The following is a 27,032-nucleotide window of genomic DNA, read 5'->3' as shown; positions in this document are numbered from 1 at the left end:
GATCAATGTGACCACACACTGCTTCGAACACCGAGACTGTTAAAGGTTACTGTGTGTGTGTGTGTGTGCGTGTGTGCGTATCGCTGTAATTGGCTTAAGCTGCAGCCTGAGAATGATCAGAGATTCATGTGATCAGCAGAGAACACACACACACACACACACACACACACACACACAGGTAACTTCCTTGATCACATGACCAAGATGTTTTGACCTGGATGCAGGAAACCACATGACCTCAGAGGGGAAGTGGAGGAAGAGGAGGAGGAAGTGACGAAGAAAGAGGTTGTTAACACAGAGAGAGCCTCACACACACACACACACAGCAGCTGACTTCATAGTGTGTGTGTTTGTGTGTTTAATGTGTGAGCTTCATTAAAAAACCTGACGAGACAGAACAAAGAGCTGACTGCACCTGAACACACACACACACACACACACACAGTAGCAGAGCAGGAAAAGGTCCTGAATCAGCGACAGTCCTCAACCTGGACACAGCAGGGACCTCACACACTGTGTGTGTGTGTGTGTGTGTGTGTGTGTTGCTGAGTTAACAGCAGCTCTAATTACACACACGTCTCTTAATCGGAGCCTCACAACACTTCAGGTTTGAGTTGTCCAGATGTTTCACACACACACACACACACACACACACACACACACACACACAGAACCACACACACACGTACACACCACAACAAGGGTACAATTCCAGCAGTGCGACAACCACCGCAGCAACACAACAGCGAGACAACGCAACACGGCCACAAAGACGGTCGGTGTTTGAATTTATTTGCAATTGGCATTATCATTAGCATTAGCATTAGCAGAGAACCTGGCAACACCAGCCAGTGGGACAGTAGCCCGTCCTTTAGCCCCGCCCACCAGGACAGCGGCGCTGAGTGCACAGCCGCCATTTCATCCCCTCGCGCACACACACACACACACACACAGGTCCAAGTGTCTCAGTTCACGAGGTCACATGACTTTGAGACCTGTGCAGGTGAACAGGGAGCAGCACCTCCTCCTGGTGGCGCCCCCTGCAGGAGGGTATGAGCAGTGCTCTAAATTCCCACCCGTCCAGATGGACCCTGAACGCCTCCCAGTCCCCCATCAAACTGGCGCACAAACAACAAGATGCGAGTGATGATCAATGACATCAAAATCTGCCGGATCGATCGATCCATCGATCACCACCGATTGTGTCAAGTACACGCCCCCCGCGGCGCGTGAAGGCGCGCAGAGCGGCGTCGGAATCAATAACCAATAATAATGCGGGGGTGGGGGGTGTCGGATCGATCGGGCCATCAGGAGCCCGCCACACACACACACACACACACACACACACACACACACACACACACACACAGAGCTGTCTGCTGACCTGGAGTCAGATTTCAGCCGTTTGATTCTGACCGCTGATGATTAAAGTTTGGTAGAAGTGGCGGAGGGAGGAAAAAGAGGGAAGGAAGAAAAGGAGAGAAGAAGAATGAAGGGAAGGAAGGAGGTGGAGGAGGAGGAAAAGGAGAAGGAGGACAAGAAGGAGGTGGAGGAAGAGGAGGAAGAAGAGGAGGAGGAGGTTTCTACTGCGGGAGATTTTCTCGCTGGAAACTTGGATGGCGACGCGGAGACCCGGAAACCCGGAGAGCCTCCCTGTCTGCCTGTCTGACTCCCCCCACCCTGTCTCACCCAGTCTCACCCAGTCTCACCCTCGGCTGTCTCCCTCACCCCCGGTCTTTTTACCTCGGAAGGGGTCCGCCCGTCCGCCGGGCGCTCCCAGTGAGAGCAGCAGGAGAACCGCGGGCAGGAAACTTCTGCTCCGCTCCATGTTCTCCTGCCGAGGAACTACCGACAACTTCTGCTGCTCCTCCCGCTCCTCCTCTTCTTCCTCCTCCTGCTGCTTCTGCTGCTGCTCCTCCTCGGTGCTCCGCTCCTGCTCCTACCCGACTCTCACACACTCTCGGCCGGCCACACACGCAAACACCGTCGCTCCGCTCCCAGTTTGCGCTCCGTCTGCCTTTAGACACTGGAGAGAGAGGGAGAGAGGGACTGACTCCGCTCCGCCAGCTGCTGCTGACGTCACAGGGGGCGAGAGAGTGGCGAGGGGGGGGGGGGGTCATTTCCTCCCCCTCTGTTACTGCGGGAGGAAGAAGAGACTTTTTTTTCCAGGCTCCGGTTTTATTGTTTTCTTCCTAATTTATGAGTTTTATTGATTTTATTGTTAATTATTTAGTTGTAGTTATTTTTTTTTTATTTGAACTTTTGACCTCCAGTCGCTGTTTAATCTCGTGTGTTTCTGACTCGCTCACCGCGGATTTATCTGGGTCCTCGCGACTCCTCATTGCCGACGCCTTTCGTCGCGTCTCGCGGCTCGCGGCTCCGACACGCAGCCGCCTCCTGCAACAGGCTGCCGGCCCACACCGGCGCCATGCTGCCCCCTGCTGGCGGCCTCGGAATACTGCAGCTGGCGGAGCTGTGGCCACACGCTCTCACACACTCACACACACACACACACACCACACACACACTCTCTCTCTCTCTCTCTCTCTCTCTCTCTCTCTCTCTCTCACACACACACACACACACACACACACACTCTCACTGTCTCTCACTCTCTCATTCTCTCTCGCTCTCTCTCTCTCTCACTCTCACTCTCTCATTCTCACTCTCGCTCTCTCTCTCTCTCTCTCTCTCTCTCTCATTCTCACTCTCTCATTCACTCTCTCTCTCATTCTCACTCCCTCTCTGTCTCTGTCTCTGTGTCTCTGTTTGAGGCTGTGATGAGGAAACAAGAGAAGCTGTGAGGACCAAAATATTTAGCGACAGATAATGGTGTGTGTGCGTGCGTGCGTGCGTGCATGCATGCGCCCGTGGTCACATGTCATGACGGCGAGGCGATAAAGTGGCTCTGTGTCTGCCGCACACAAAGTGCTTCTTTCAAGAGTTGATTCGCGGCTCTGCGCTGCCCTCTGGTGGACCAACTGTGTAACAGTCACTCAAAGAAGCGCGGTTGTGTGTTTTTTGTGTTTATTGTGATACAGGCAAGCAGATCAGTCAACAACAACAGCAACAGCGTTCAGGTGACAAAGTCAGCTGTCCAACAACCATATGACGCTAAAGGCACATCATGCCACCCCCCCACCACCACCCTGAGGAGACTGCTGCCCAGCCCCGCACACTAACCGGCCCTCAGGTAGCCCTCAGGTAGCTGTAGAGGGCGCTCAGGCCGCCCTCCAGCACCTCTTTGACGGGTTTGAGCAGCGGGTTGTGGATGATGTGGAGACCTTTGTCCAGCGGGTGGCAGGCCAACTTCTGCAGCCTCCACAGCTGGTGCATCTCCTGGAGGAACACCTGGAGTCACCATCATCATCATCATCGCCATCATCATCATCTACATCACTATCATTGTCATCACCATCTTCATCACCATCACCATCGCCACCATAATCATCACCATCATCGTGATCACCTGGATACCGTTCTTCATAGAGACCTGCTGCTCACCTGAGGAACATCCCTGATGTCGTTGAAGTCCAGGTTCAGCAGTTCCAGCCTGCAGAAACACATCAAAGGAGTCAGCTGGTGGAAGGAGTTAAGTAGTGGGTGGGAGGAGGAGTTAGCAGGTGGGCAGAGTCACCTGCTGAGGCAGCAGAGGGCCTTGGGCACAGCGTGCAGGCTGTTCCCCTCCACTATGAAGATCTTGAGCTGCACCAGAGCCTGGATGTTCTCCGCCAGGTTCTCCAGATGGTTGGAGGCCAGGTGGAGGAACACCTGCAGGGAGGGAAGGAAGGAGGAGCTGATTACTGGTTGACAGAAAGGTGTGAGGTGGTCGGCGGGGCCTGTTGGAGAAGCGGCATGAGGAGGAGGAGGAGGAGGAGCTACCAGGGCCTTCATGCTGTAGACGCAGGCCGGAACGTGGAGCAGCAGGTTGTGGCTGAGGTTGAGCTTCTTCAGCCTGGTCAGGCTGGACAGGGAGGCCGGCAGGGAGCTCAGCTGGTTGTTGGCCAGACTCAGCACCTGCAGTAACCAACACACCTGAGTCACTCATACACACACACACACACACACACACACTGCTACCTCCAGCTGCGTGCAGGAGCCCAGTTCTTCAGGAACCTCCGTCAGCTGGTTCCTGTAGGCAAACAGGACTCGGAGTCTGGTCAGCTGACCGATCTGCGGAGGGAGGCTGCTGAGCTGCACGTGCACACACACACACACACACACACACACACACACATCATCATCATCATCATCATCATCATCATCATCATCTTCAGTCCCTCCTGCTCCTGCTCCTGCTCCTCCTGCTCCTCCAATCCAGTGCTGTGCTCCAGTAGGGGGCAGCATTCAGTCAACTGCTGGAGGCTGAAGGTCGCAGGAGAAGGTTGAGCAGCAGCAGCAGCAGCAGCAGCAGCAGAGGACAGGAAGGAAACTGGATCCTGCTAGATTAGAACTTTAAATCTGTCCCCATTAGCTGCAGCTGCAGGTGGGAGGAGCCTCCAGGTGGGCAGGGCTTAACGCCAGCTGGCAGCCAATCAGTGAGTCTGATCTGGTACCTGGTTGCCCCACAGGTTTAGCACCACCAGGTTGGAGAGCAGCGCCAGGCCAGGCTGGAGCACCTTCAGGCTGTTGAGGGACAAGTTGAGCTTCTGCAGCTCCTGCAGCTCCCACAGCTCCACTGGAACCTCCTGCACACACATACACACACACAGCAGCTGATGTGTCAGTAGCCCACACACCCCCCCCCCACCCCCCCACGTCCTCCCACCTTGAGCCCACGGCGGGCCAGACTCAGCGAGTTGAACCCAGACTGGGTGACGATGATCTTCCTGATCCTGTCAGCCGAGCTCAGGTTCTCCTCCCTCAGACTCCTCCTCTCCTCCTTCACCTCCTCCTTACACACGGCTCCACCCATCTCTCCCCTGCTCCGATCACAGCGCTGCGCCGCCTCTCATCCTCCTGCTGCAGCTCTGTCAGCCCTGTCTGGTCCACTCTGCTCTGACTGGACCAGCAGGTGGTCCTGTTGGGTGGAGTCAGCTGTTTTGGTGAGAGGAGGAACCTCCGTGTCGCCACACATCCACCACAACGGTTTTCTTCCTGTGTGGCGTTGCCCATGTGACACACATTCACCGTACTGACCATTAGCCCGGTGTTTGCAACACAATTCACACAACTTCCAGCTGAGCCAATCAGATTTGAGAAGCAACACGATGGAACATCGTCATCATTGTCTCTTACCTGGAGCCTCAACAGCAGCAAGATGCCTCCTGTCTGTCAGTCAGTCAGTCTGTCTGTCTGTCTGTGTCTCAGCTGAGGAGTGTGCAGTGTGTATGAGTGTGGTGGGCGGGGCAACGTATATCAGCACTGTGGAGCTGGCCAACCAGGTCACTGTGTGATTAACACAAACACACACAGCTGCTGCTGTCGGTCTGTGTGTGTGTGTGTGTGTGTGTGTGTGTGTGTGTTTGCGCGCGCACAGTGTCGAGTTCAAGTTGAACTTGAGCCTCAAGCCAGCTTCAGTTGTCCTCCAGCAGGAGGCGCAGCAGTGTGGGTTGATCCTCAGCTCGTTTGGGGCTGCGGTTTCGGCCCTGTGGCCACTAGGTGGAGCAGCATAAGGTGGAGCTGCACTGTGGGCCTGTGTCCATCTGGGGGAGCTGCACTGTGGGTTCTTGGGGTAGCTGCACTGTGGGCCTGTGTTCACCTGATTGAGCTCCAGTGTGGGCCTGTAGGCGCCAGTGTGGGATCCATCTGGTGGAGCTGCAATGTGGGCCTGTGGGCAGCAGGGGGAGCCATCTCCTTCTCCTCTTCCTGTCCAGTAGAACAGGGTAGTTCCGTCCCTGTTCGGAGGCAACCAGAGAGGATTGTGGGTAATGTCCTCAGGGTGCATTAGCCTGATGAAGGTCTGAGAGTGTGGGAGGTTAAATCAGAGGCAGCAGCTGCTCCTCCGCCGCTCTTCACCTCCATCAGGCTGCTCCTTTCATCTGTCCCATCATCCTCTTCATCACCACGGTGCTCCTGCAGCTCCTGCTGCTCCTGCTTCTTCCAGACCAGGCGGAGGCCCCGGAGCTGCTCCTCCTTCTTCTCCTCTTCCTTTCATCTGCTCCTCCTGCTAATGCTCTCCAACGCTAGTGGCCACCTGCTGCCCTGCTCTCACACACTCTCACTGCAGCTTCAATCACACCCACACACACACACTCTCTCACACACACACACACACACACACACTGGTGCTGCTCCACTTCCTGGTTCTGCTTCTGGAGACCAGGAGCTCACAGCAGAAGGTGATGGACGAGTCTGTGCAGCAGCCTTATGTTTACAGCTAACAGCAGTAGCACAGGTGAGCGTCCAGGTGTGTGTGTGTGCGTCCTCTCCTGTTTGGATGAGAAGTTCTGTGTTTGTTGTGTCTTTTCTTCGGCTCATTGACTCCAACTGAACACCAGGTCGTCGGTCCCAGCAACAGGAAGTGGGAGAGGACAGGAAGTGGCGGACAGACAGGAAGTGAGTGTGTCACTGTCTCTCACACACACACACACACACACACACGCACACAAACTGTCCTCCTGTCATCAAGGTTGTTTACAAACAGTCAGCTGATCTTCTGATTAAAAGGACGTCTTCAAACCTATCCAGATTACCTGCACAGGTGAGTCCAATCAGAGCTGACACACACACACACACACACACACACACACACACACACACACACACACACACAGATTTACAGATACAAGCTGTGTGTGTGTGTGTGTGTGTGTAGCGTGGTTGACATTCCAGCTGCGGATCAGTGAGGAGGACAGACAAACAGCATCCATCATGTGACTATGAGCAGGTAACAGTGACACACCTGGACCAGTTTGTGTGTGTGTGTGTGTGTGTGTGTGTGTGTGTGTGTGTGTGTGTGTGTGTGAGAGACTTTGTGCTACTGCTGAAGACCATAGAAGAAGAAGCAGCAGGAGGTGATGGTGCTGGTCCACTGCTGCTGGAGGCTCCGCCCACTCGCCCATCCCATCTAATCAGCAGCAAGCCTCAGCCGTCCATCAGGCTCCTCATGAGACGAGCAGTCGGGTCAGGTTAGCGGCTCCTGAAGCTCCGCCCCGACCCGTCACCAGGCCCAGACTCGTCCTGTCCGTCCGGTTCTCTGCTCTGAAAGATAAACTTCATTCTTCTTCACTCGACCTCAAACACTTCCTGTTCTGTCAAAGCAGCACCAGTAGGAGGAGCTGCTGCCTTCTCACAGTCCTGATCCTGACCCTGGTCTTGGTCCTGGTCTTTCTCTAGTTCCTGGTCCTGCCCCATGTCCTTGTCCTGGTGCTGGACCTAGTCCTGCTTCTGCTTCTGCTACTGCTCCTGCTCCTGCTCCTGATCTAGTTCCTGCTCATGGTCCTGCTCCTAGACTTAGTCCTGGATCGAGTCCTGCTCCTGCTCCTGCTCCTGATCCCAGTCCTGCTCCTTCTCCTGCTCCTGCTCCTGGCCCTGGTTCTTGTCTAGTTCCTGCCCCTGCTCATGCCCCTTGTTCATGCTCCTGCTGCTCCTGCTCCTGCTCCAGCTCCTGGTCCTGCTCCAGCTCCTGGTCCTAGACCTACTGCTGCTCCTGGTCCTGCTCCTGCTTCTGCTTCTGCTTCTGCTTCTGCTTCTACTCCAAGTCCTTGTCCTAGTCCTAGACCTGGTTTTGGTCCTGCACCTAGTCGTGCTCCTACTCCTGCTCCTGCTCCTAGACCGAGTCAGTGGTCCTGCACCGAGTCCTGTTCCTGCTCCTGCTCCTGCTCCTAGTCCTGGTCCTGCACCTAGTCCTGGTCCTGCTCCTGCTCCTGTCCTCTCTCCAGCTGCTGGAGGAGGACCAGAGCTGAGGACCATCAGGGTTTTGTGAGTCCAGTTGTTTGGAGGAACATCAAAGCCACCAGCATGTTACTGCTGCTGTTGCTGCTGCTGGTCCTGCTGGCGGCGGCAGCGGCGGCTCTTTGTGCCTACGTGCCGAGTCGTGACAGCGAGACGAGGAGGAGGAGATGAGATGAGGAGATGAAGCGATGAGGAGCAGATAAGCAGCAGCAGCAGACGGAGGACAGTGAACTGGTTCCTCCAGTTCTCTTCCAGTAAACAACCTGACGCCACTTCCCAGCATGCAGTGGGGCACCGGCGCCGACTCAACTTCCTGTTGGCCAGAAGTCACCTGATGGACCAACCGACCAACCAAAAGCTCCCCTGACTACACAGCTACAGAACTGCTGCTGCACACTGGAGAGTTTTCAGGAGAGTTGGAAAAAACCCAAACAGTGAACGCATCACAAACAACCCCTGTCTCTCTCTACCTGTCTCTCTCTCCCAACCTGTCTCTCTCTCTCTCTCTCTCTTTCTCTCTGTGTTGTGATTCGCTGGCTGTGGCGTCAAATTGAAAACATCCATTAGTCGGCGCCACATCAGACGGCGGTGGATGGCTGCTGCTGCTGCTGCTACTGCTGCTGTGAAGGTGTTTTTGAAGGTGTCGGATGACGGACGGATGATTTATTTTAGCAGGGTGGGGCGGGGGGGTGATGTGCGTGTGAGGAGCAGCAGTGATGAAGATCAGCAGCAGCAGCAGAAGATGGAGGAGATAAGCAGCAGCAGCAGGATGCGGAGGAGGTTGAGTTACAGCAGGATTATCTCTCTGTCCTCACCTGGACGCAGGTGAGCTGCAGGTGAGGAGCCGCAGCACCAAAACATCTAACCCACAAGTCCCGGCAGCCCGCCCCCGTCCCCCCACCATCCCCGCAACCAATCGGAGCCCAGCCTCGCCCCAGCAGCGTCTCAGCTGGCCGCAATCAAGGTTAGCTCACCTGCACTCACCTGGTGTGTGTGCGTGTGTGTGTGTGTGTGTGTGACCCGGTAGGGGGCCGAGTCTGGGGACAATCCTGTACTGACGGACGGCGCCAGTGTGAAAGTGGGCGGGGCTTGGGGCTAATGCGCTAATGGAAGGTAGTGACAGAGTTGCAGCGGTTCACGGCGAGGACACAGAGGGGGCGGGGCCTCCTGTCCCGACGCGCCGCTGTCAAAACAACATCACTGACTCACACAGACCAGAACCTAAACAACCTTTGAAGGAGGAGGGGGGTGCGGGGGGTGGGAGGGTCTCAACCCGCAGCTCCCGGCCCCTGCAGGGGCCACCGGGTTCTCATTTGGCAACTTGTCGCGAAAACTGAAGTCTTTCTTGGACTTTACCAAGTGTTTGGAAAGGGGGGACAAAAATGAGGGCGGAGCAAACCCTGGCTGGCGGGAGGGTTGTGGCCCGCTTCGCTGGTTACATCATGGAGGGCTGAGTGGCGATGGTCAAGGATGAGACATGGAGGGGTAACTGTTTTTTGCGCCTCAGCACTGCCGTTGGTTAGCTAAGTGGTGCTATCTGTTAGCATTGGCATGGTCTTAACATGGAGCCTTCACTCATTCCTTCATTCATTCATTCATCACATCAGAGAAGAGGAACAACTTCTGGTCACTCATCTTTTTATTCAATTCAAGTCCAGCTGCTCAGTTCAACAATAAATAACGTGGAGGCGGAGTCAAGGCAGAGTCAGGGCGGAGCTAAGTGTCCAGTCCATCCAGACCTGCTGCTGCTGCTGCTGCTGCTGCCATGCAGCGACTCCTCAACACACACTGCAGCAGCAGTTCAGGGGAGATCCCAGTTGGGGGCGCATCGCCTCCATCCACCTGCAGGGGGCGCAAGGCTTCGTCCCCTCAGTGTCCGTGTGTCCTGCCTCCTGTATCAGTATCAGCATCAGTAGTCATCATAGCGGTACGCATTAGCGTAGCCATAGCGGTAGTCATAGGCGTCATGCCGCTCTGGCTTGGTGGGCGGTGCCTCGGGGGGGAGGGGTGGTGGCGGGAAGGCCAGAGACTTTATGACTCCACCCCCTGCCTCATCCATCACCTTCACTTCTGTGGAGAAGGAGGAGGAGGAGGCGGAGGATGATGAGGGGTGGTGGTGGTGCGGCGGTGGGGGGGCGTCGTCCAGCAGGGCGGAGCAGCCGGGGAGCCCCGCCCCTTTGGGTGGAGCACAAGGCTGGTAGGACACCTGGGCGAGAGACAGAGAGTGGGAGTGAGAGAGAGAGCGAGAGCGGGACGAGGGGTCAGAGCCAGGGGGTGTCAGGACCAAACAGAGGGTGGCGGACCCACCCATGGACCCACCTTGGTGGTGGTGGTGATGATGGTCTGCAGCGCCCCCGCTGGGGAGCCAGTGGCATTGCTGGGGTAACGGCAGGGGTACTCTGTGCTGTAGTAGTGGTGGTTGTCGGTGGCATAGGGGGCAGAGCCCTTAAGCAAGTCCTTCCAGCCCGGTTTGACCTGAGGATCGAAGGGGGCGGAGCCCGTGGAGGAGGAGGAGGAAGAGCCCAGAGGAGCCGAGGAGGAGGAGGGGGCAGAGCCAAGCACCGGCGTCACCCTGAAACACACCACAGACGGGTTACGATGACCGGGTCTCAGAATCGCCTCAGACCGACAGCGGGAGCTCACCTGGGGTCGCAGAGGTCAGAGGTCATGGGGTAGGAGGGCGAGGTCAGGTACCCCTGGAAGTCGTAGCTTGGCCGGCTCACGTACAGCCTGGGATTGGCCGCCTTCTGGAGCCCAGCGGGAGGCTCCCCAAGTGCATTGTGGGGGCTGTAGTAGGGCTCCGGGCTCTGGAATGCTGGGTAATGCTGAGGGAAGCTGGGCTCCATGAAGGACAGCCTGTCTGACGGGTCCACGCACGACAGGAGGGCGGGGCCTAGTGCCTAGGGGCGGAGACCAGGAAGTCAGCAGTGCCAGTAATACCTGGTTCAGACCCTGATCTGAAACCTGAAAAAGATCCTGACCCTGATCCTGAACCTGAACCTGAACGAGACCCAGGTCCTGGCCCTGTCTCTTACCCAAAAGACCAAAACCAGACCCAGGCCCTAATCCTTACAAGGCCCAGCTCCTGATTCCTGAATCTGATCCGGATCATAACCTCATAGACCTAGGTCCTGTCCCTGTCCCTGAACCAGCCCCAGGTCCTGGCCCTGCCCCAGTGGACTACCTGCGGTTCGATCAGCCGCCTCTTAGTGGTGAACGGTGGCGAACTGACTCGTCTCTTCACAGAACTTCTTCTGGCTTCAGTCTCGGACTTGGATTCTGGTCGAGGATGGTCGTGGAGTCCTTTGGCCTGGAGGACCAACCAGAAGAAGAAAAACACCACATCAGTATCACGGTCGACCTGGTTCCACCAAGTTCACCTCCAAGTTCAAGAGAATTCTGTCTGGACGCATCACCACAGTCAGAACCACCTTTAGAACCATGTTCAAGACCAGGTCCAGGACCAGATTCAGGACCAGATTATTTCTGAACCTGGTGGGTGGCAGTCTGCTCTCAGTCTGCTCCAGAGCAGGACCTTTTCACACTGGTTGGAACTACTAGGTGGGAGGAGGGGGCAGGGCCAGAGTGGGCGTGGCCAGAGTGGGCAAAGACCTGGAAGAAGATGGCCTTGCCGTCCACCCTCCAGAAGTTGGTGACGGGGTATCCAGAGTGTCCTCGACACGGCAGCAGCTCCAGGGTGGCGTTGCAGCTCGGACACAACTTCTCTGCAACACACACACACACACACACACACAGAGGTGAGCGGGGCCTGGCTGGGGTGGGCGGGACGTGGCTGTGGTGGGCGGGGCCGGGCTGAGGCACCACAACAGTGGTCTTGTGTTAAATGAGAAGGAATTCACGGCAGACACTGTGATACTCTCATACAGTGAGAATATATAATTACTATGTACAGCAAGTATATATATTAATTATATATGTAATTATACATAATATATTATAAACATATATAATACATTTTATATATATACATGTGTATATATATATATACACATGTATATATAATATATACACTGGGCCTGGCTGGGCTGAGCTGGGCCGGGCCAGAGCCGTGCAGGGCTGGGCCGGGCCGGGCCGGGTGGGACTCACTCTGCTGCTTCTGCCGGGCCTTGTCGCAGATGGCGGGGCGCAGCTGCAGGCGGGAGCCGTCGGGCAGCGAGCAGCTGCGTGAGCAGACCACCACCCCCAGGCACGACTTCTTCAGGATCTGGCAGTTGTGGTTGTTGGTGTTGCGCATGGCCCAGCCAGACAGGTGGCGCTGTGCGTTCTTGTCCTCCGCTACACACACACACACACACACAAAGTCAACACAACACAACCGTGTGTATCACTGCAGCAGCAGCAGCAGCAACCAATCAGGAGGCAGCTCACTCACCGCTGTAGATGAAGCGCACATAGCCATCGGTCCACTCCTGGAAGACATCCAGCTGCTTGATGTCCTGCACACACACACACACACACACACACACACTTGTGGTCACTTCAGATATTGATCAGCTGACCGCCTGAGATCAGCTGATGGACACTTGAACGACTGTCTTTGATGCTTTTTGCTTTGACTGAAAACAAAAGTATAAAAACCAGTTTTGAGTGTTTGAGCAACAACACAAGAAGAAGTGAGTCAGCAAACACACACACACACACACACACACAACACACAACACACACACTCGACCTTCAGCTACCCTCTAAAGAAAATAATCGTCTCGACTGTTTCAGAAAATGTGCTGATTAGAATAAATCCAGATATGTAATTAAAAAAATCAGCTTTTTATTCTGAAAATAAAGATTTTGAACATAAAATAAACAACACAACATTAACTAGGTTGATAACTCTGATAATCAATTAATTTATTGTGCTCTGAACTGAGGCACGGTTGTCGTTCAGTCGTTGTGCGCCGCTGTCGAATTAATGGAAGGAGGAATTCGCTCGCAATTTAATTTGTTTCCTTCTCAAAATTTAAAAAGAAATATGAGAATTAGAAATATATGTAATAATATGTTGGCTGCTTTTTAAAGGCAACAAAATAAAAAGACGTTTCAAAACAAAGACAGAAAGTTGTTAACAGCAGCTTGAGAATGACATCTCTTAATAGTATTTATCTTTTCAAAAAATAATGATTCCTTATTTATTAATAAAGTGTACATTAAATATATTGCTATATCTAAAATGTATTATATATATTATTTATATATTTATAATATATATGATTACATATATAATTCATATATATACTTTATAAATATAATAATTAGATATTCTCACTGCAGTGTGATGTAAAATTCTGACTTTAGGAAAAATAATTTTCATAATTATTATAATAACTAAAAAAAATGATCAGGAAAAATCCAGATGAATCTGTCTGGATTCAACTGAGTTTGGCTGAAATGAATAATCATCATCATCGTCAGTTCCGTCACTGATTGTAATATTTATCCATAATCAAAGCTGATCAAGTGTCTGCCGTGAATTCCTTCTAATTTTAAAAAGAAAAACCACTGCTGAAGGTGTCGAAAAATAATAATAATAATAATAATAATAATAATAATAATTATTATTATTATTATTATTATTATTATTATAATCGTCAGAATGACAAAATATTATCAAAAACAAATTTCTTCCTCTCTTATTTTAGTTTTCGTTTATTGCGGACCGGAAGTTTGTTTTAAATAAAATTGAGACTCGTAATTTTAAATGAGTTTGATTTTAAACTGCTTTGGATTTTTTTATTTGTTTTTAATCCGCTTTGTGGTCAGCAGCATCGTGATCAGTGATCGATGGCTTCTATTGGGACCGAACTCTGCTGCTGCTGGATCGATCCACATTCAACATATTGACTAGCGGTGGTCGCACATTGGTACCTGCGGTAGTTTGGGGTCGTTGATGTCCCACGTGAACTTCATGCCGACGGAACACACACAGTCTGCGTCCTCGCGCTCCTCGGCCCGGGACATCCTCCGGCTCGCGGTCCCGCTCCGGGTCCGGCTGCTCTGGGCCTGGGCTCAGGTGGTTCTGCTGCTGAAGTTCTGGAGTCCCGCGTCTGGTTCCGGTCCTGGAGTCCCGCTGGGTCCCAGTTGAGCGCGCGCGCCTCTCGCGTGCAGCCGCGGTGACTCCCAGGTGGATAGTGAAGCTACAGGTGAGCGGGGCTCGAGCTCAGGAGGGCGGGGTTAGGGGGCGGGCCAGGAGGGCGTCACTGTGCTGCTCTTTGGTGTGAATATTGATTATTGTCAATGTGATCGATCTATCGGCCCATCAGCAGATCATGATGATAATGTTCTGATATCGATTCATGACGCCGTATTGCTGATGTATCGCTGCGTGAGTGAGTGTGTACGTGTGTGTGAGAGAGAAAGAGTGCGTGTATGGTGTGTGTTTGCGTGTGTGTGTGTGTGTGTGTGTGTGTGGTGTAAACATTCAATGTTGCTCCTAAAACAAACAAACTCATTATTCATCAATAAAAAGCTGACAGGAGACCTGGCCTCACTTACTGTCTGCCTGCCTGACTGCCTGCCTGACTGACTGACTGACTGCCTGCCTGTCTGTCCGACTGCTGGTCTGACTGTCCTGTTGACTTGATCAGAGTCCTCGACGTCATTGACGCCTAATGGACTCCTGATCGTGGCTCAGGTGGTGGTTGTGCGCCTGCGCCGTTTTGTCGCTCTGATCACTTGACGAGCGGCAGGTGCGCATGTACGCGCGCCAACCGGACATGTCGACGAATGACGCGAGGATGGTGAGTGAATGTTGAAGTCGAAGTGGTCGAGTAGCTGCTTTCATTCATACCTCTGTAGACTTTCGGGACTCTTATTGATCGGTGACGTCACCAGAACCGCACCGGCACGCAACAGGTTCTGTCCTGGGTAGAACAACCAGGGCGCGGGACAAACAATTCCAGGTGGACAGCGCCCCCTAGTGGCAGGGCAATGGCACTAAAGGTGTGTTTGCGTGTGCAGCTGCAGGTGGAGATGGAGGTGCTGCTGCAAGGAGAAGCTGCAGGCTTGGTGTCTCTCCTGCAGAGGGAGCAGCTGTCAGTCACCGCCCTCAAGCAGCTGGACCAGCTGACCACCAGGGTGATTGACCCACCCACCTGTGTGTGTGTGTGTGTGTGTGTGTGTGTGTGTGTGTGTGTCTCTCTCTCACTCTCACTCTTGCTGCTCCCTGTCAGAACCTTCGGTCTGGAACATCCAGCAGAGTCCTGCTGGTCTTCAGGAGTCTGGAGATCCTGTCCAGGAGACAAGCGGACCTGGAGACCCTGATCAGCCGAGGACTGACCGCCAAGGTGGCTGGGCTGTGATGTCATCACGCATGACGACATCGCCCTCACAGTGTGAGCTGCCAGCCAATCAGTCATCTCTACTCATCCCGTGTGGTGTGTGTGTGTGTCTGTCCGTCCAGCTGTTAGGCTGGTTTGAAGTCCTCCGTGACCTCTTGACCTCTGATCTGCGGAGAAGGTCCACCCCTTTGTTGAACATTGCAGAGGCTTTTTTCGACTACTTCCTGGTGAGGAGCATGCTGGGAGATTTTCTCGTCAACGTCATTTCAGCCAATCAGGGCCCAGCTGAGCCTCTACGCTTCCTCACTCACCTGTCTGTCTTTCTGTCTGTCTGTCTGTCAGCTGCTGGCTGGAGGGCCCCTACCTGGTCAGTGCCTCTTCATTCAAAATAGTTTTCCTGAGTCACATGACTTGCTGTGAACCAACCCCGTCTGCCCGTCTGTCTCTCAGTCAGTCAGCTGTCTGTCCTCCTGGCCCAGTTGACCCAGTTCTGTCGGGACCAAGAGCTCCACTTCCCCCTCAGGCTGGAGGTAAGTGACCAGTCCGGTCCACCACCACCACTGGGGTGGCGCTGTTTGCTGTGTCCACCACCAGGGGGTGCTAAGCCGCAGCTCTGTCTGGTCCTTCCAGGCCATCAGGACCATCAACAGCATCCTGGAGGCACTGGATAAGAATCACAGGCACAGCCTCCGGAGTGGGCGGAGCCACGACCACACACTGTAACACAACCGCACGCTGTGACACACTTGCAACACAACCACAGACCAACACACACTTTATGTGTGTGTGTGTGTGTGTGTGTGTGTGTGTGTGTGTGTGTGTGTGTGTGTGTGTGTGTGTGTGTGTGTCAGGTGTGAGATGGCAACGGCCGTCCTGACAGCAGGAGGTGAGTGTGTGTTCTCTGGTCCAGTTGTGTTGTCTGTCTACTTCTGCCTGCCTGTCTGCCTGTTCTCCTGCCTGTCTATCTGCTGCAGACTACGAGCTGCAGGCCAGCCTATCAGAGGCTCTTTGTCGCCTGACACCCAGGAAGGAGCGCCGGCTGAGAGCCAATCAGTGGTTCCCCTGCCGTGACATCAGCGACGCCTTCTGTGACATCAGAGACAAGGACTTTGAGTTGGTGAGTGTCTGTGTGTCTGTGTGTCTGTCTGTCTGTGGCGCCTCCCCTGACGTATCTGTCTGCAGGACTGTCGCCGCTTCCTGAACGTCCTCAACAGTTCGGATGGAGACCAGCGGTGAGTAACACCTGCTGTAACCTTCCGGAAGCTTCAGTCGCAGCCAGTCAGAGCTCAGCACCTCATTAGCGCCCTCTTCTGTCCCCAGGGTCTACAGCTTCCGCTGTCTGAGAGCGTTCCTGGACGTCACCGAGGTTCGACATTGAGAGCTGCCTGACTGACTGACTGCCTGACTGACTGACTGACTGTCTGTTTCCTCCTTCAGCTGATCCCTCCACAGGGCGACCAGGTGGAGCAGTTCTGGGTGGATTTCAACCTGGGTTCGGGAAGTGTGAGCTTCTTCATTGACGAGCCCAAGGTAGCGCCACCAGGTGGTAGATGTGTGGCCTGCAGTTCCTCTGACGTCCTGCAGGAGTCGGTCAGTAAGTGTGTGTGTGTGTGTGTGTGTGTGTGTGTGTGTGTGTGTGTGGAGGGTTCCCTGTGGGCGTCGGTCAACCTAGCGAGGGAGGAGGTGACTCACTACAGTGTGCGACACAGACAGAACGGTAACACACACGCACGCACGCACATACACACACACACATGCGCACACAGGCTGGACAGCTGCTGTGAGTGAAACTCTCCCAGGTTTCCGTGGGCCAGAGGTGGTCCTGGGCGTGCAGCTGAAGACTCCCATCATGCACCAGGGCAGCAGGGGCCAGAGGGTGGAGCTGACCTTTGACCTGGAGCGCCAGGCAGCTGTGGAGGAGGCCGCTGGCAGAGTGTTCACGGTGAGTTACAGTCGGTTGGGCCTCGTCCTGCAGGGGGCGCCGAGAGCCGAGGCCTCACCTCGCCCTGTCCTCTCCTCCCCTTTTCCCTCCTCTTCCCTCTGTGTCAGCTGACCAGGAGACGCTCCTCCCCCAGAAGAGCCACAGCCTCGTCCATCAACCGCCCGCTCAGACAGAGAGTCAAAGTTTACAGAAAAAAGAGGAAGAGTCGGAACACTAGCAAACTGAAGGGTGAGGCTGGCACAGCGCTGCCCCCTGCTGCCAACACCACCGCCACTGCAGCACAGTGATGACTGTCTGTCTGTCTGCCTACCTGCCTGCATGTCTGTCTACCTGTATCTCTGCATGCTTGTCTGTCTGTCTGTCTGTCTGCCTGCCTGCCTGGTTGTCTGTCTATCTGCCTGCAGTTCTGCCGCTGTCGTCGCCCAGCAGCGATGACGGCTGCAGCGTCATCAAGGTCAGTGTCACCTGCAGCTGTGTGACCTTTGACCTGCAGTTTGATGTGTATCTTGTTGTTGTTGTTGTTTCCAGGAAAACTACTCCGACTTCCTGTTTGACCACTTCTGTCACGTGACTCCTCCCCACCACTCAGGTCAGAAACCCTCCTCCTGCAGGCCAACAGCAGAGTGGTGACTCCAGGAACCGGCTTCATTGAAGCACTGGAGTGGACACTGGGGAAATTTGGCAGTCCGTAATCCAGGTCTGATCCTGGTTCTGCCCTCGCGTGGCGAGGAGAGGGAGTTAGGTTCTGATCCGTTTCCTGTCTCTACAGGAAGTGAGGACTCAGGACTGGAGAAGAGCAACACTGGAGAACTCAGGTGACACACACACACACACACACACACACACACACCCTGGGTCTGTAGTGACTGTGGTTCTCTGTCTTCAGGACCTCTTGCAAAGTTCCCGACAATCCAGTTCAAACAAGTTCCCACCAGCAGGATCCAGTTTAGAGGTGGTTCTGAGCGCCCTGGTGCACCAGCCAATCAGTGACGAGGAGGAGGAGAAGATCAGCTGCTTTTTTTTTTGTTTGTTACATCCAGTGAATTAATTTTCACTTCGGGGTTAATTTGTAAAAAAAAAAAATTAAATCTAATGAAGCAAATGAATAGTGACTGTGTGTGACTGAGTGACGCTGACCACTAGGCGGCGACAGAGCAGCGGTGGAAGGAGGTGAAGGAGGTGTTGCTGCTGCTGCTGGTTCCACTGGTGGAGGGCGGCGCTCCTCAACTGGGACCAGTTTTGTTTCTGGTTGTCAGGCTGCAGAGTGACACCAGAGGGAGACAACAGTAGCGTCCCTGAAGACAAGCAGCCAACCAGGACTCACTAATGAGCGGGAGAGGGGGGGGCGGAGCCTGAGCGGCACTCGCCCCAGGTGTTCCTCCTCCCCGGTCCGACGAAGGAGACGTGTTGGGGAGAGACGCCACCAGGACCAGTTGTGTCCCGCCACTGGAGCTGAAGTGGGCCTGACCACTGTGGAAGCTGCTGATTGGCTGAGGAGTTTGACCTGGTCTGGTCCCGTCCGGTCTTGTCTGGTCCAGGTGGATGGACGTCCTGGAGGTGACCAGCAGCTGCAGGTGGGCTACACCGCTTTGTCTTCTTCTTCTCTTCTGCCTTTTCTTTTTCTTCTGCTTCTTCTTCTCCTTCTTTTTCTTCTGCTTCTTCTGGTCTGAGGAGAGGGGGAGGCTGACACACAAGTGTGTGTGTGTGTGTGTGTGTGTGTGTGTGTGTGTGTGCAGCAGGTGAGCTCCTGGTCAGGTGGTCATGGGCTGTCTGGGGGGGAAGACGGAGGAGGAACGTCTGGACGAGAAGGCCAAGCGGGAGGCCAACAAGAAGATCGAGAAGCAGCTGCAGAAGGAGAGACAGGCCTACAAGGCCACACACCGGCTGCTGCTGCTGGGTGAGGCAGCCATCCACCCGCCGTATGTCTGTCTGTCTGACCACCCGTCTGCCTGCCTGACTGCCTGTCTGTCTGCCCCCTGAGTGCAGGTGCAGGTGAATCAGGTAAAAGCACCATCGTCAAGCAGATGAGGATCCTCCACGTCGACGGTTTCAACACTGAGTGAGTCTCAGCCACGGTGTTCACCTTGTCGCTGCGTTGCTGTTGTGACTGCAGATGTGCATTGTGTTGCTGCTGTTCAGGGAGAAGAAGCAGAAGACCCAGGATATCAGGAAGAACGTGAAGGACGCCATTGTGGTGGGTCACATGATCCCGGGCCGAGTCCAGAGCCATCCCATCATGCACTGGGCAGCTTTAGGCTGATGCGTGTGTGTGTGTGTGTGTGTGTGTGTGTGTGTGTGTGTGTGTGTGTGTGTGTGTGTGTGTGTGTGCCCACAGACCATCGTGTCGGCCATGAGTACCCTGACTCCGCCCGTCCCCCTGGGTAACCCGGCCAATCAGTTCAGAGTCGACTACATCAAGAGCATCGCGCCGCTGTCAGACTTTGAGTACACAGAGGTAGGAACACACACACACACACACACACACACACACACACACACGTTGTTCCCCGGCGGTTGGAAACTATCGCACTTCAACAAGTCAGCCAATCATGATGCAGCAGCAGCAGCAGCAGCATCAGGAGCTTCCTGTTGATGATGTCATCACCACCACCATGTCTGGGCTCTTTAAAGAAAGAGGCGACCCCTGGTGGCGGACAGGTGCACTGCAGCGGTCGTCCGCCCGCCACAAGACACACTTTGTTTTCGTTTGAATGGACTAATGACATGATGTAACAAGTTGACGAGGGACACACACACAACGCACGCACGCACACACCACACACACACGCACATACCTGCCTGGCTGTGAGTGTGCGTCACCTGAGACCTCATTAGCCAAACGTCTTCAGTCTCCAAAGACACTCAGACAAAACAAGCTATTTCCTGCTGCCTACTCTCCACTGAGCTGCTGATTGTGTGTGTGTGTGTGTGTGTGTGTGTGTGTGTGTGTGTGTGTGTGTGTGTGTGTCTGTGTGTGTATGTGTGTGCATGCGTGTGTGTGTCAGGAGTTCTTTGAGCATGCTCAGAAGCTGTGGGAGGACGACGGCATCAAGTCCTGTTTCGAACGTTCCAATGAGTACCAGCTGATCGACTGCGCTCAATAGTGAGGACGCACACACACGCACGCACACACACACACACACACACACACAGGTAAGGGGGCTCAAGTAGTAGTAGTGGAGAATTTGAGATATCTCAGGTGGACGAGGGGTCCTGCGGGTCATGACCCCTGGTGATCCTGGACTGTGTGGAAGAGGGAGGACAGCAGGGGCGAGGAGCTTAGTCATGTTTCCTTGTCCCTTATTGTGATTGTGTGTGCGTGTGTGTTCCAGCTTCCTCGACAAGCTGGACTCAGTCAGGAAGCCAGACTACACACCCACTGACCAGGTTGGTGACCTATGACATCTCAGCGTGCACTGCACTGCCCCCTCTTGTCTGCTGGCAGCAACTATTTCTTCTTCTTCTTCTGAAGGACTTGTTGCGGTGTCGAGTTCTCACGTCGGGAATCTTTGAAACGAGGTTCCAGGTGGACAAGGTCAACTTCCAGTAAGCGTCGCCCCCCCCGACCTGCTCCTATCACCAAGCCATGAGAACTAACGTCCTGTCTGTCTCTCTGCCACCTGTCTGTCTGCCTGCCTGTCAGCATGTTTGACGTGGGAGGACAGCGAGACGAGCGCAGGAAGTGGATCCAGTGTTTTAACGGTGGGACTTTGGGCTCCGCCCACACTGATGGCTTTATTGGGTGCATTTCTGAGTGGTGCGTGTATCCCTTCCCTCCCTCCATCCCAGACGTGACGGCCATCATCTTCGTGGCGGCCAGCAGCAGCTACAACATGGTGATCAGGGAGGACAACTCCACCAACCGGCTGAGGGAATCCCTGGACCTCTTCAAATCCATCTGGACCAACAGGTCCTTAGGCCACGCCCCCTCCCGACTGGCCACCAGGCCCTCTGACTGGCTGACATGCTGTGCTGTCCTCTGATTGGCCGCAGGTTCCTGAAGACCATCTCAGTCATCTTGTTCCTGAACAAGCAGGATGTCCTGGCTGACAAGATCCTGGCTGGCAAGTCCAAACTGGAGGACTACTTCCCCGAGTACACAAATTACCAAGTACCTGCAGAAGGTAGGAACAAACATACACACACACACACCACATGTACACAAACATCAGTGCGTGTGTGTGTGTGTGTGTGTAGCTGCTCCAGAGGCTGATGAAGACCCTCGTGTGACCAGAGCCAAGTTCTTCATTAGGGACCAGTTCCTGGTGAGAGTCCACCACCCGTCCCTCTCTTCCTCTCGTCCACCTGTCTGCCTGCCCTCCCTCTGACCTGTCTCACTGTTGCCCCCCAGAGGATCAGCACGGCCAGCGGTGACGGGAAACACTACTGCTACCCTCACTTCACATGCGCCGTCGACACTGAGAACATCCGCCGCGTCTTCAACGACTGCCGTGACATCATCCAGCGGATGCACCTACGGCAGTACGAGCTGCTGTGATTGGCCGTTGGGCTGACCCCGCCCACCTCTGTGACCTCTCTGCCCGGTGGCCTCAGCCGCTCCTCGCACCGCTTGAACCAAACTGCACATTCACTGACTCTCTCTGGCCCTTGGCTTTGATGTGTGTGCGTGTGTGTGTAGCAGTGGATTGTGGGTAGTGTAGTTCTGTGTTTACAGTCAGGAGCAGCAGCACTTCAAACTAAACTCTCTAGGATGAATTTAATGAGTAGATTTCCCCCCTGAAACTTCAATAAAAACTGCTTTAATCCAGATTCCAGTGCTGACTCTTCTGTGGCTGCTCGGTCACATGACCTGATCAGCTGATCCATCACTGTGGCGGTTCTGTCCCATCATGCCTTGGGGATGACCAGGACTCACCCGTCTTGACAGACACCTGACCCGGCCTGTTGATTGGTGTCACGCTGTGACGTCACGCCCGTTGGGAAGAAACGCTCCGTATATCAAAGCGTCTCTTCCGTCCTGCCGCTCGTCAAAAGTTTGAACCGCGAGTGTTTCCCAACGACCCTCATGTGATGTGAACAGAGGGTCTCTGTTGTGACGCCCGAGCACACGGCGCATGCGTACAGGCAGTGATCCGTCTCGCCCACAGAGGATCTTTGGCCCGCTGCCTGCGTGCCCCTGCAGTGTGTGCGTGCTGGCGCAAAGCGCGGCCTTCCGCTCCGTGCTCGTCCTCGTCCACAACAACAACAACAACAACCACAGCAACACGAACAACAACACCACTAACAACTACAGCAACAACAGCGGACAAAGTGCCCAGCGGTGGCCGGTGCGCGGACACACCCTGGCGGACAGCCCTCGGTGACGGTAAGCCCCGCTCCCCTCGCGCTCCCCTCGCCGTCCCCGCGCTGCTCGACGCCGTTTCCGCGGGATGTCTGCGCGCTCTCGACTCTCTCATGGCCGCCGCTCGCTCGCTCCATCCGTGCTGTCGAGGCCGCCGCCGCGCCGCCGCCGTTCGCGTGCCTGCGACTTCGTCCCGGAGGCCCCGCGTAACCGCCGGGCCCGCGGCCCGCTGCCGGCCGATCGGCGGGCTCCTTTGGGCGGCCAGCGGCTCGGACGGAGAGCCGCTGGTCCGCCGAGCTGCGCCATTTTGTTAGCGGAGCCGCAGAGCGACGGTCCGCCATTTAGCGGCGGCCGAGGCGGAACCAGTCGACCCGGTAGCTCGGTCCCGACTGCCGGCTCTGCAGCGGCTCCTCGGTACTGACACTAGCCCCGGCAAGCACCGTGTTTTGCCCGGAACCGCCGCGCTCCCGGTGCCGAGCCGTTAGTTAGCACGTTAGCAGTCAGGGGCTAGCGCTAGCCTCCCGCCGAGCCGCCGTGGCGTCCCCGGAAAAAGCCGCAGCACTTCCCGCCTCCCACAGCCGAACGGTCCGAGCCGGTCCGGAAAGGTTTGGCGGCCACCGGTGGAGTTAGCCTTAGCCCGGGCAGCTGTTACCACGGTGGCCCGGCCCGGCCCAGCCCGGAGAACCACCGCGGAAGCGGGCATCCGAGCCTGCGAGCGGGGGTTCCGGGTTCAGACCCAGACCCAGACCGGGGGCTGTGTGCTCCGGCGGAAGCCGCACAGGTTTCCCACCCGGACCGGACCGGGCGTCGTGCTAACAGCTAACAGCTAGCCCCGGCTCATGGCCGCCCCTCGCCTACACTTTACGCCTCACGGAGCGTGCACATGCCTCGGTGCGCGTGTCCGCGGTGGAGGTACATGAACTGTTGGGACCAGACCGGGCACGGGCCGGGAGGGGGAGCGGTGGCGCGAGGTACCGGCACGTCACGTGATGTGAGGGCCAGTTTGGAAGCAACTGGAGGTTCTTCTCACTTCTCGCCGCCCTGCAGATGACGGAGACGGTCAAGTACGTGGACGACGAGCACAAGAGCATCTTCCTGAAGCTGCTTAACGAGCAGCGGCTGGAGGGCGAGCACTGCGACATCGCCGTGGTGGTGGAGGACGTCAAGTTCCGGGCCCACCGCTGCGTCCTGGCTGCCTGCTCCAACTACTTCAAGAAGCTCTTCAAGAAGCACGAGGTGAGCCCTCCAGTCTGGTCCAGTCCTGTCTGTCTAGCAGGGGGCAGCGCTTGTCACCTCCTGGGCCTCACCTGTCCTGTCCTCCCCTCCCCTCCAGGTGGACAACTCGTCAGTCATCGAGATCGACTTCATCCGCTCCGACATCTTCGAGGAGGTGCTCAACTACATGTACACCTCCAAGATCTCCGTCAAGAAGAGGGACGTCAACCTGATGATGTCATCAGGCCAGATCCTCGGCATCCGCTTCCTGGACAAGCTCTGCTCCCAGGTAGACCCCACATCACTGCTGCGCTGTGATTGGTCAGGCTGTGAACCTGAGCCCTTGCTCTGTGTTTGTGTGAAGGTCCAAAGTCATCTTAAAGTAGAAGGGTTAAAAGTTATGGCAACTGGACTCGTTATTGTGATCTTAAAGGCGGTGTGTGTGTGTGTGTGCGCTCTCTCAGAAACGGGACGTGTCCTCTGAGGAGAAGGACAAGTTCCCCTACGACATCGTGAAGATGGCCCTCCCCCCCGAGGCCCAGCTGGCCGCCGACGCTGAGGTGAGAGGAGAGCTTCCGCTGGCCACACCCCCAACACAGACACACACACACATCACCACCGAGTCCAGGGATGGGCAGACGTTCTGACCGGTGGCCGGCCGGTTTCTCATAGCAGAAGAAAATATCATGGTATATGTAGAAAACCTGTTGCTTTAATGTCAATAAATAATGAAATCAGTGTCTTTTAGGGCCTCACGCCGTTTAGCTCTTTATTGAAATTACTCTTAAGACACTGAAAAATGGATGAAATAAAGCTATTTTATGACTTAATGACTTAATATTGCTTCAAGTTCTGCGGGCCGGATTAGAAAGTTTAACGGGCCGCATTTAGCCCCTGGGCCGTAGTTTGCCCATGCTTGGCCTCACCTGTTGAAATGCCGCCTCCGTGTGTGTGTGTGTGTGTGAGCAGGTGCTGGGCGAGCACGAGGACACGCCCACCGCCGACGACCTGGTGGAGGCGTCGGCCAATCAGGAGCTGGATAAGTCTCCCAGTGCGGCGCTGCGCGTCCAGGAGGCCATCCTGAAGGAGCTGGCCAATGAGGATGTCCACAAGGTGCCACACACACACACACACACACACACACACACACACACACACACTTTTTCAATCAGTGCTTTTCAACTGGTGGGTCGTGATCCAAAAGTGAGTCGCAGAGCTGTTTTGATTGGCTCGCGGCTTCATGGGCAGTTTCCCTGTTGTTGTTTTTTCAAAGGGATTTTAATTTGTATATATATTTATATATAAAATGTTGGCCGTTTATTCTGCAGGACACAATTAAATCATTTCAATTGACTTGACATGATAGAAAGTGGGCGAGCGTTTTTGTTTTGTGTTAAAAAACGTGGGCCTTGAGACTCCACCAATTGAGAACCACTGTTTAAATAATAATACTACTGTAATTAAATGATGTCAAAGTAATAATAAATAATAAAAATACTAATTGGATAATATTAAAATGATAACTGGATAATATTAAAAATAATAATCATGAAATAACCCAACTGTCAATATAGATGAAAGTATTTGTTATTCCTTTCTTCCTTAAGAATATTATTATTATTATTTTTTTTTTAATTCACATCATTTTTTCTTCTCTTTTCACCACATATGCTGCTGTAATTATAATAATTTCCCCAGTGTGGCATAAATAAAGGCATTCTATTTTATTCTATTCACACACACACACACACACACACACACACACAGTCTTTCCTAACCCCCACTGCCTCCTCGACCTCCTGGCAGCAGGTGAGCTGCTACGACCAGGACGTGGTGGCAGAGATGGAGGCGGGGCCCAAGGAGCTGGGCTCGGAGCACCACCACGCCACCCAGACGCTGACCTTCGCCGACTCGATGGGCGAGGTGAAGGACGAGCAGCCGCCCGGCTGGACCACGGCCACCGCCGACATGAAGTTCGAGTACCTGCTGTACGGCCACCGAGAGCAGCTCGCCTGCCAGGTGTGCGGCAAGAGCTTCCTGGACGAGAGCCGCCTCAGGTAGGTGGGGGTGTTTGCAGGACAGACAGATGGTAGAGAGAGCCGCCTCAGGTAGGCGTGGTCTGGGTGGGCAGAGCCTCAGGTTGACCCTCCTCCCGCTGTGCCCTCAGGAAACACGAGAAGCTCCACTCGGCCGACCGGCCCTTCGCCTGCGAGATCTGCTCCAAGGCCTTCACCACGCACGCCCACCTCAAAGGTAAGGCAGGGGGCGCCAGACTCCCTGCGCTCTGCCCGCACCTTGCCCCCCCCCCCGTTGACGTTTGACCCTGACCCTTGGTCCCGTTGTCGCAGAGCACCTGAAGATCCACACGGGCTTCAAGCCGTACCGGTGCGAGGCCTGCGGGAAGTCCTTCATCAGGGCGCCCGACCTGAAGAAGCACGAGAGGGTCCACAGCAACGAGAGGCCCTTCGCCTGCCAGATGTGCGACAAGGTCAGGCCCCACCTGTCTGTCTGTCCATCTGACTGACTGACTGACTGTCTGACTGACTGACTGACCTGTGTGTGTGTGTGTGTGTGTGTGTGTGCGCAGGCATTCAAACACAAGTCCCACCTGAAGGACCACGAGCGGCGGCACCGAGGAGAGAAACCCTTCGTCTGTCCATCCTGCACCAAGGCCTTCGCCAAGGTACCAGTCTGGCTCCCCCTAGTGGCGCCGCTCAGCTCCTACAGCTGCTGCTGCTGCCACACACTCACCCCTGCTGACTGGCAGACCCCAAGATCTGTAGGGTTTAGCTGTTTGTGGGGAGTAGTGCAATCGTTATTATTAATAGTAGTAGTATTTTAATCATTGTCATCATTGTTATGGTTTGTATTATTAGCAGTATTATTAATAGTATTATATTCATTACGCGCCGTTCACTGTCCCTCTGTCCTTCCAGGCGTCCGACCTGAAGCGGCATGAGAACAACATGCACAGCGAGAGGAAGCAGCTGGGCTCGCTGCAGAGCGACACAGAGACGCTGCAAGCAGCTGCCATGGCGGCCGAGGAGCAGCACCTGGACACCATCAGCTGCTCCTAACACCGGGACCCGGGTCAGCTGACCCTCCTCACTGGGACCCTGAAGCAGCTGGACTCCTCCCGGGGTTCCGGGGTGACCCTCACACCGGAGACCCTGGGTTCAGCTGATCCGCACCCTTGGACCTGGGTCGGCTACTCTGGGACACGTGGGGTCTGGGATGACCCTTTCACTGGGACCCGGGTCCAGGCTGATCCTGCTCGGATCCATGAATTTTCATTGACTCTTTGTCAGTTTTTAGTTTCTCTTGTAAATAAAATGTTGTTCTGTTCAGTTTCATGAGCAGAGCCGCTGCTGTGCTGCTTTTACGTCAGAGCCTGTGATTTACTTCACCCTGCGACCAGCAGGGGGAGACAAACCACCAATCA

The 27,032-nt window shown here is 54.8% G+C and overlaps 6 protein-coding genes across 20 annotated transcripts in view; 3 read left to right on the top strand and 3 right to left on the bottom strand.

Annotated features, from left to right (window-relative positions):
• LOC142903415 (receptor-type tyrosine-protein phosphatase mu-like) overlaps positions 1 to 2,042 on the bottom strand; it is a 45,179-nt gene extending 43,137 nt beyond the window's left edge. For all 3 annotated transcript variants that reach the window (XM_076049007.1, XM_076049009.1, XM_076049010.1), the window contains exon 1: positions 1,744 to 2,042. In XM_076049007.1, coding sequence (XP_075905122.1) covers positions 1,744 to 1,828 — 85 coding nt within the window. In that variant the 5' untranslated portion in view covers positions 1,829 to 2,042. The remainder of the gene's footprint in view (positions 1 to 1,743) is intronic.
• Positions 2,043 to 3,010: 968 nt separating this feature from the next.
• lrrc30a (leucine rich repeat containing 30a) lies at positions 3,011 to 5,253 on the bottom strand. The gene is made up of 8 exons (XM_076049036.1): positions 5,239 to 5,253; positions 4,769 to 5,097; positions 4,557 to 4,688; positions 4,081 to 4,194; positions 3,883 to 4,017; positions 3,638 to 3,771; positions 3,505 to 3,553; positions 3,011 to 3,339 (listed from the first exon to the last, which is right to left on the bottom strand). The coding sequence occupies exons 2-8, from the start codon at positions 4,913 to 4,915 to the stop codon at positions 3,190 to 3,192; spliced, it is 861 nt and encodes a 286-aa protein (XP_075905151.1). The 5' UTR covers positions 4,916 to 5,097; positions 5,239 to 5,253; the 3' UTR covers positions 3,011 to 3,189.
• A 4,204-nt stretch (positions 5,254 to 9,457) lies between these two features.
• On the bottom strand, positions 9,458 to 13,854 carry gcm2 (glial cells missing transcription factor 2). Its single transcript, XM_076049025.1, has 8 exons — positions 13,720 to 13,854; positions 12,230 to 12,293; positions 11,944 to 12,132; positions 11,449 to 11,561; positions 11,021 to 11,146; positions 10,480 to 10,736; positions 10,156 to 10,408; positions 9,458 to 10,042 (listed from the first exon to the last, which is right to left on the bottom strand). The coding sequence occupies exons 1-8, from the start codon at positions 13,810 to 13,812 to the stop codon at positions 9,746 to 9,748; spliced, it is 1,392 nt and encodes a 463-aa protein (XP_075905140.1). The 5' UTR covers positions 13,813 to 13,854; the 3' UTR covers positions 9,458 to 9,745.
• A 464-nt stretch (positions 13,855 to 14,318) lies between these two features.
• On the top strand, positions 14,319 to 18,354 carry sycp2l (synaptonemal complex protein 2-like). 9 transcript variants are annotated; one of them, XM_076049022.1, is made up of 19 exons: positions 14,320 to 14,591; positions 14,812 to 14,928; positions 15,024 to 15,137; positions 15,254 to 15,358; positions 15,474 to 15,498; positions 15,582 to 15,661; positions 15,762 to 15,850; positions 15,983 to 16,017; positions 16,106 to 16,248; positions 16,314 to 16,363; positions 16,452 to 16,497; positions 16,569 to 16,661; positions 16,776 to 16,848; positions 16,931 to 17,073; positions 17,181 to 17,301; positions 17,478 to 17,527; positions 17,843 to 17,888; positions 17,960 to 18,059; positions 18,217 to 18,354. In XM_076049022.1, the coding sequence occupies exons 1-19, from the start codon at positions 14,547 to 14,549 to the stop codon at positions 18,245 to 18,247; spliced, it is 1,506 nt and encodes a 501-aa protein (XP_075905137.1). In that variant the 5' UTR covers positions 14,320 to 14,546; the 3' UTR covers positions 18,248 to 18,354. The 9 variants fall into 9 exon arrangements, 5 of the variants coding, with proteins under 5 accessions (XP_075905139.1, XP_075905137.1, XP_075905136.1 ...); XR_012929238.1 differs by lacking the exon at positions 18,217 to 18,354 and adding an exon at positions 17,663 to 17,770 and having other exon boundaries at positions 16,569 to 16,848; positions 17,960 to 18,052; XR_012929237.1 differs by lacking the exon at positions 18,217 to 18,354 and adding an exon at positions 17,602 to 17,770 and having other exon boundaries at positions 16,569 to 16,848; positions 17,960 to 18,052.
• Positions 18,151 to 21,843, top strand: LOC142903422 (guanine nucleotide-binding protein G(olf) subunit alpha-like). Of its 4 annotated transcripts, none has more exons than XM_076049034.1 (13): positions 18,151 to 18,647; positions 18,810 to 18,970; positions 19,060 to 19,132; positions 19,213 to 19,267; positions 19,409 to 19,528; positions 20,079 to 20,176; positions 20,406 to 20,460; positions 20,546 to 20,619; positions 20,717 to 20,830; positions 20,897 to 20,983; positions 21,067 to 21,197; positions 21,308 to 21,338; positions 21,425 to 21,564. In XM_076049034.1, coding segments are annotated over exons 2-13 (975 nt in total). In that variant the 5' UTR covers positions 18,151 to 18,647; positions 18,810 to 18,834; the 3' UTR covers positions 21,426 to 21,564. The 4 variants fall into 4 exon arrangements, with proteins under 4 accessions (XP_075905149.1, XP_075905147.1, XP_075905146.1 ...); XM_076049032.1 differs by having other exon boundaries at positions 18,156 to 18,647; positions 18,813 to 18,970; positions 21,271 to 21,338; positions 21,425 to 21,843; XM_076049031.1 differs by having other exon boundaries at positions 18,156 to 18,647; positions 21,271 to 21,338; positions 21,425 to 21,843.
• Positions 21,844 to 22,067: 224 nt separating this feature from the next.
• On the top strand, positions 22,068 to 26,972 carry zbtb14 (zinc finger and BTB domain containing 14). Of its 2 annotated transcripts, none has more exons than XM_076049030.1 (10): positions 22,068 to 22,399; positions 23,423 to 23,611; positions 23,709 to 23,879; positions 24,055 to 24,150; positions 24,560 to 24,703; positions 25,400 to 25,647; positions 25,758 to 25,843; positions 25,939 to 26,078; positions 26,178 to 26,273; positions 26,527 to 26,972. In XM_076049030.1, exons 2-10 carry the CDS (start codon positions 23,423 to 23,425, stop codon positions 26,665 to 26,667), a joined length of 1,311 nt encoding a protein of 436 aa, XP_075905145.1. In that variant the 5' UTR covers positions 22,068 to 22,399; the 3' UTR covers positions 26,668 to 26,972. The 2 variants fall into 2 exon arrangements, with proteins under 2 accessions (XP_075905145.1, XP_075905144.1); XM_076049029.1 differs by having other exon boundaries at positions 22,071 to 22,399; positions 25,397 to 25,647.
• Positions 26,973 to 27,032: the final 60 nt, after the last annotated feature.

Source organism: Nelusetta ayraudi, unplaced genomic scaffold (genome assembly GCF_046127955.1).
Source record: "Nelusetta ayraudi isolate G7.1 ecotype Tasmania unplaced genomic scaffold, CSIRO-AGI_Nayr_v1 ptg000110l, whole genome shotgun sequence".
Taxonomy (NCBI): domain Eukaryota; kingdom Metazoa; phylum Chordata; class Actinopteri; order Tetraodontiformes; family Monacanthidae; genus Nelusetta; species Nelusetta ayraudi.
Note: the sequence above shows the minus strand (reverse complement) of the source record. Positions and strands in the feature narration are given on the sequence as shown.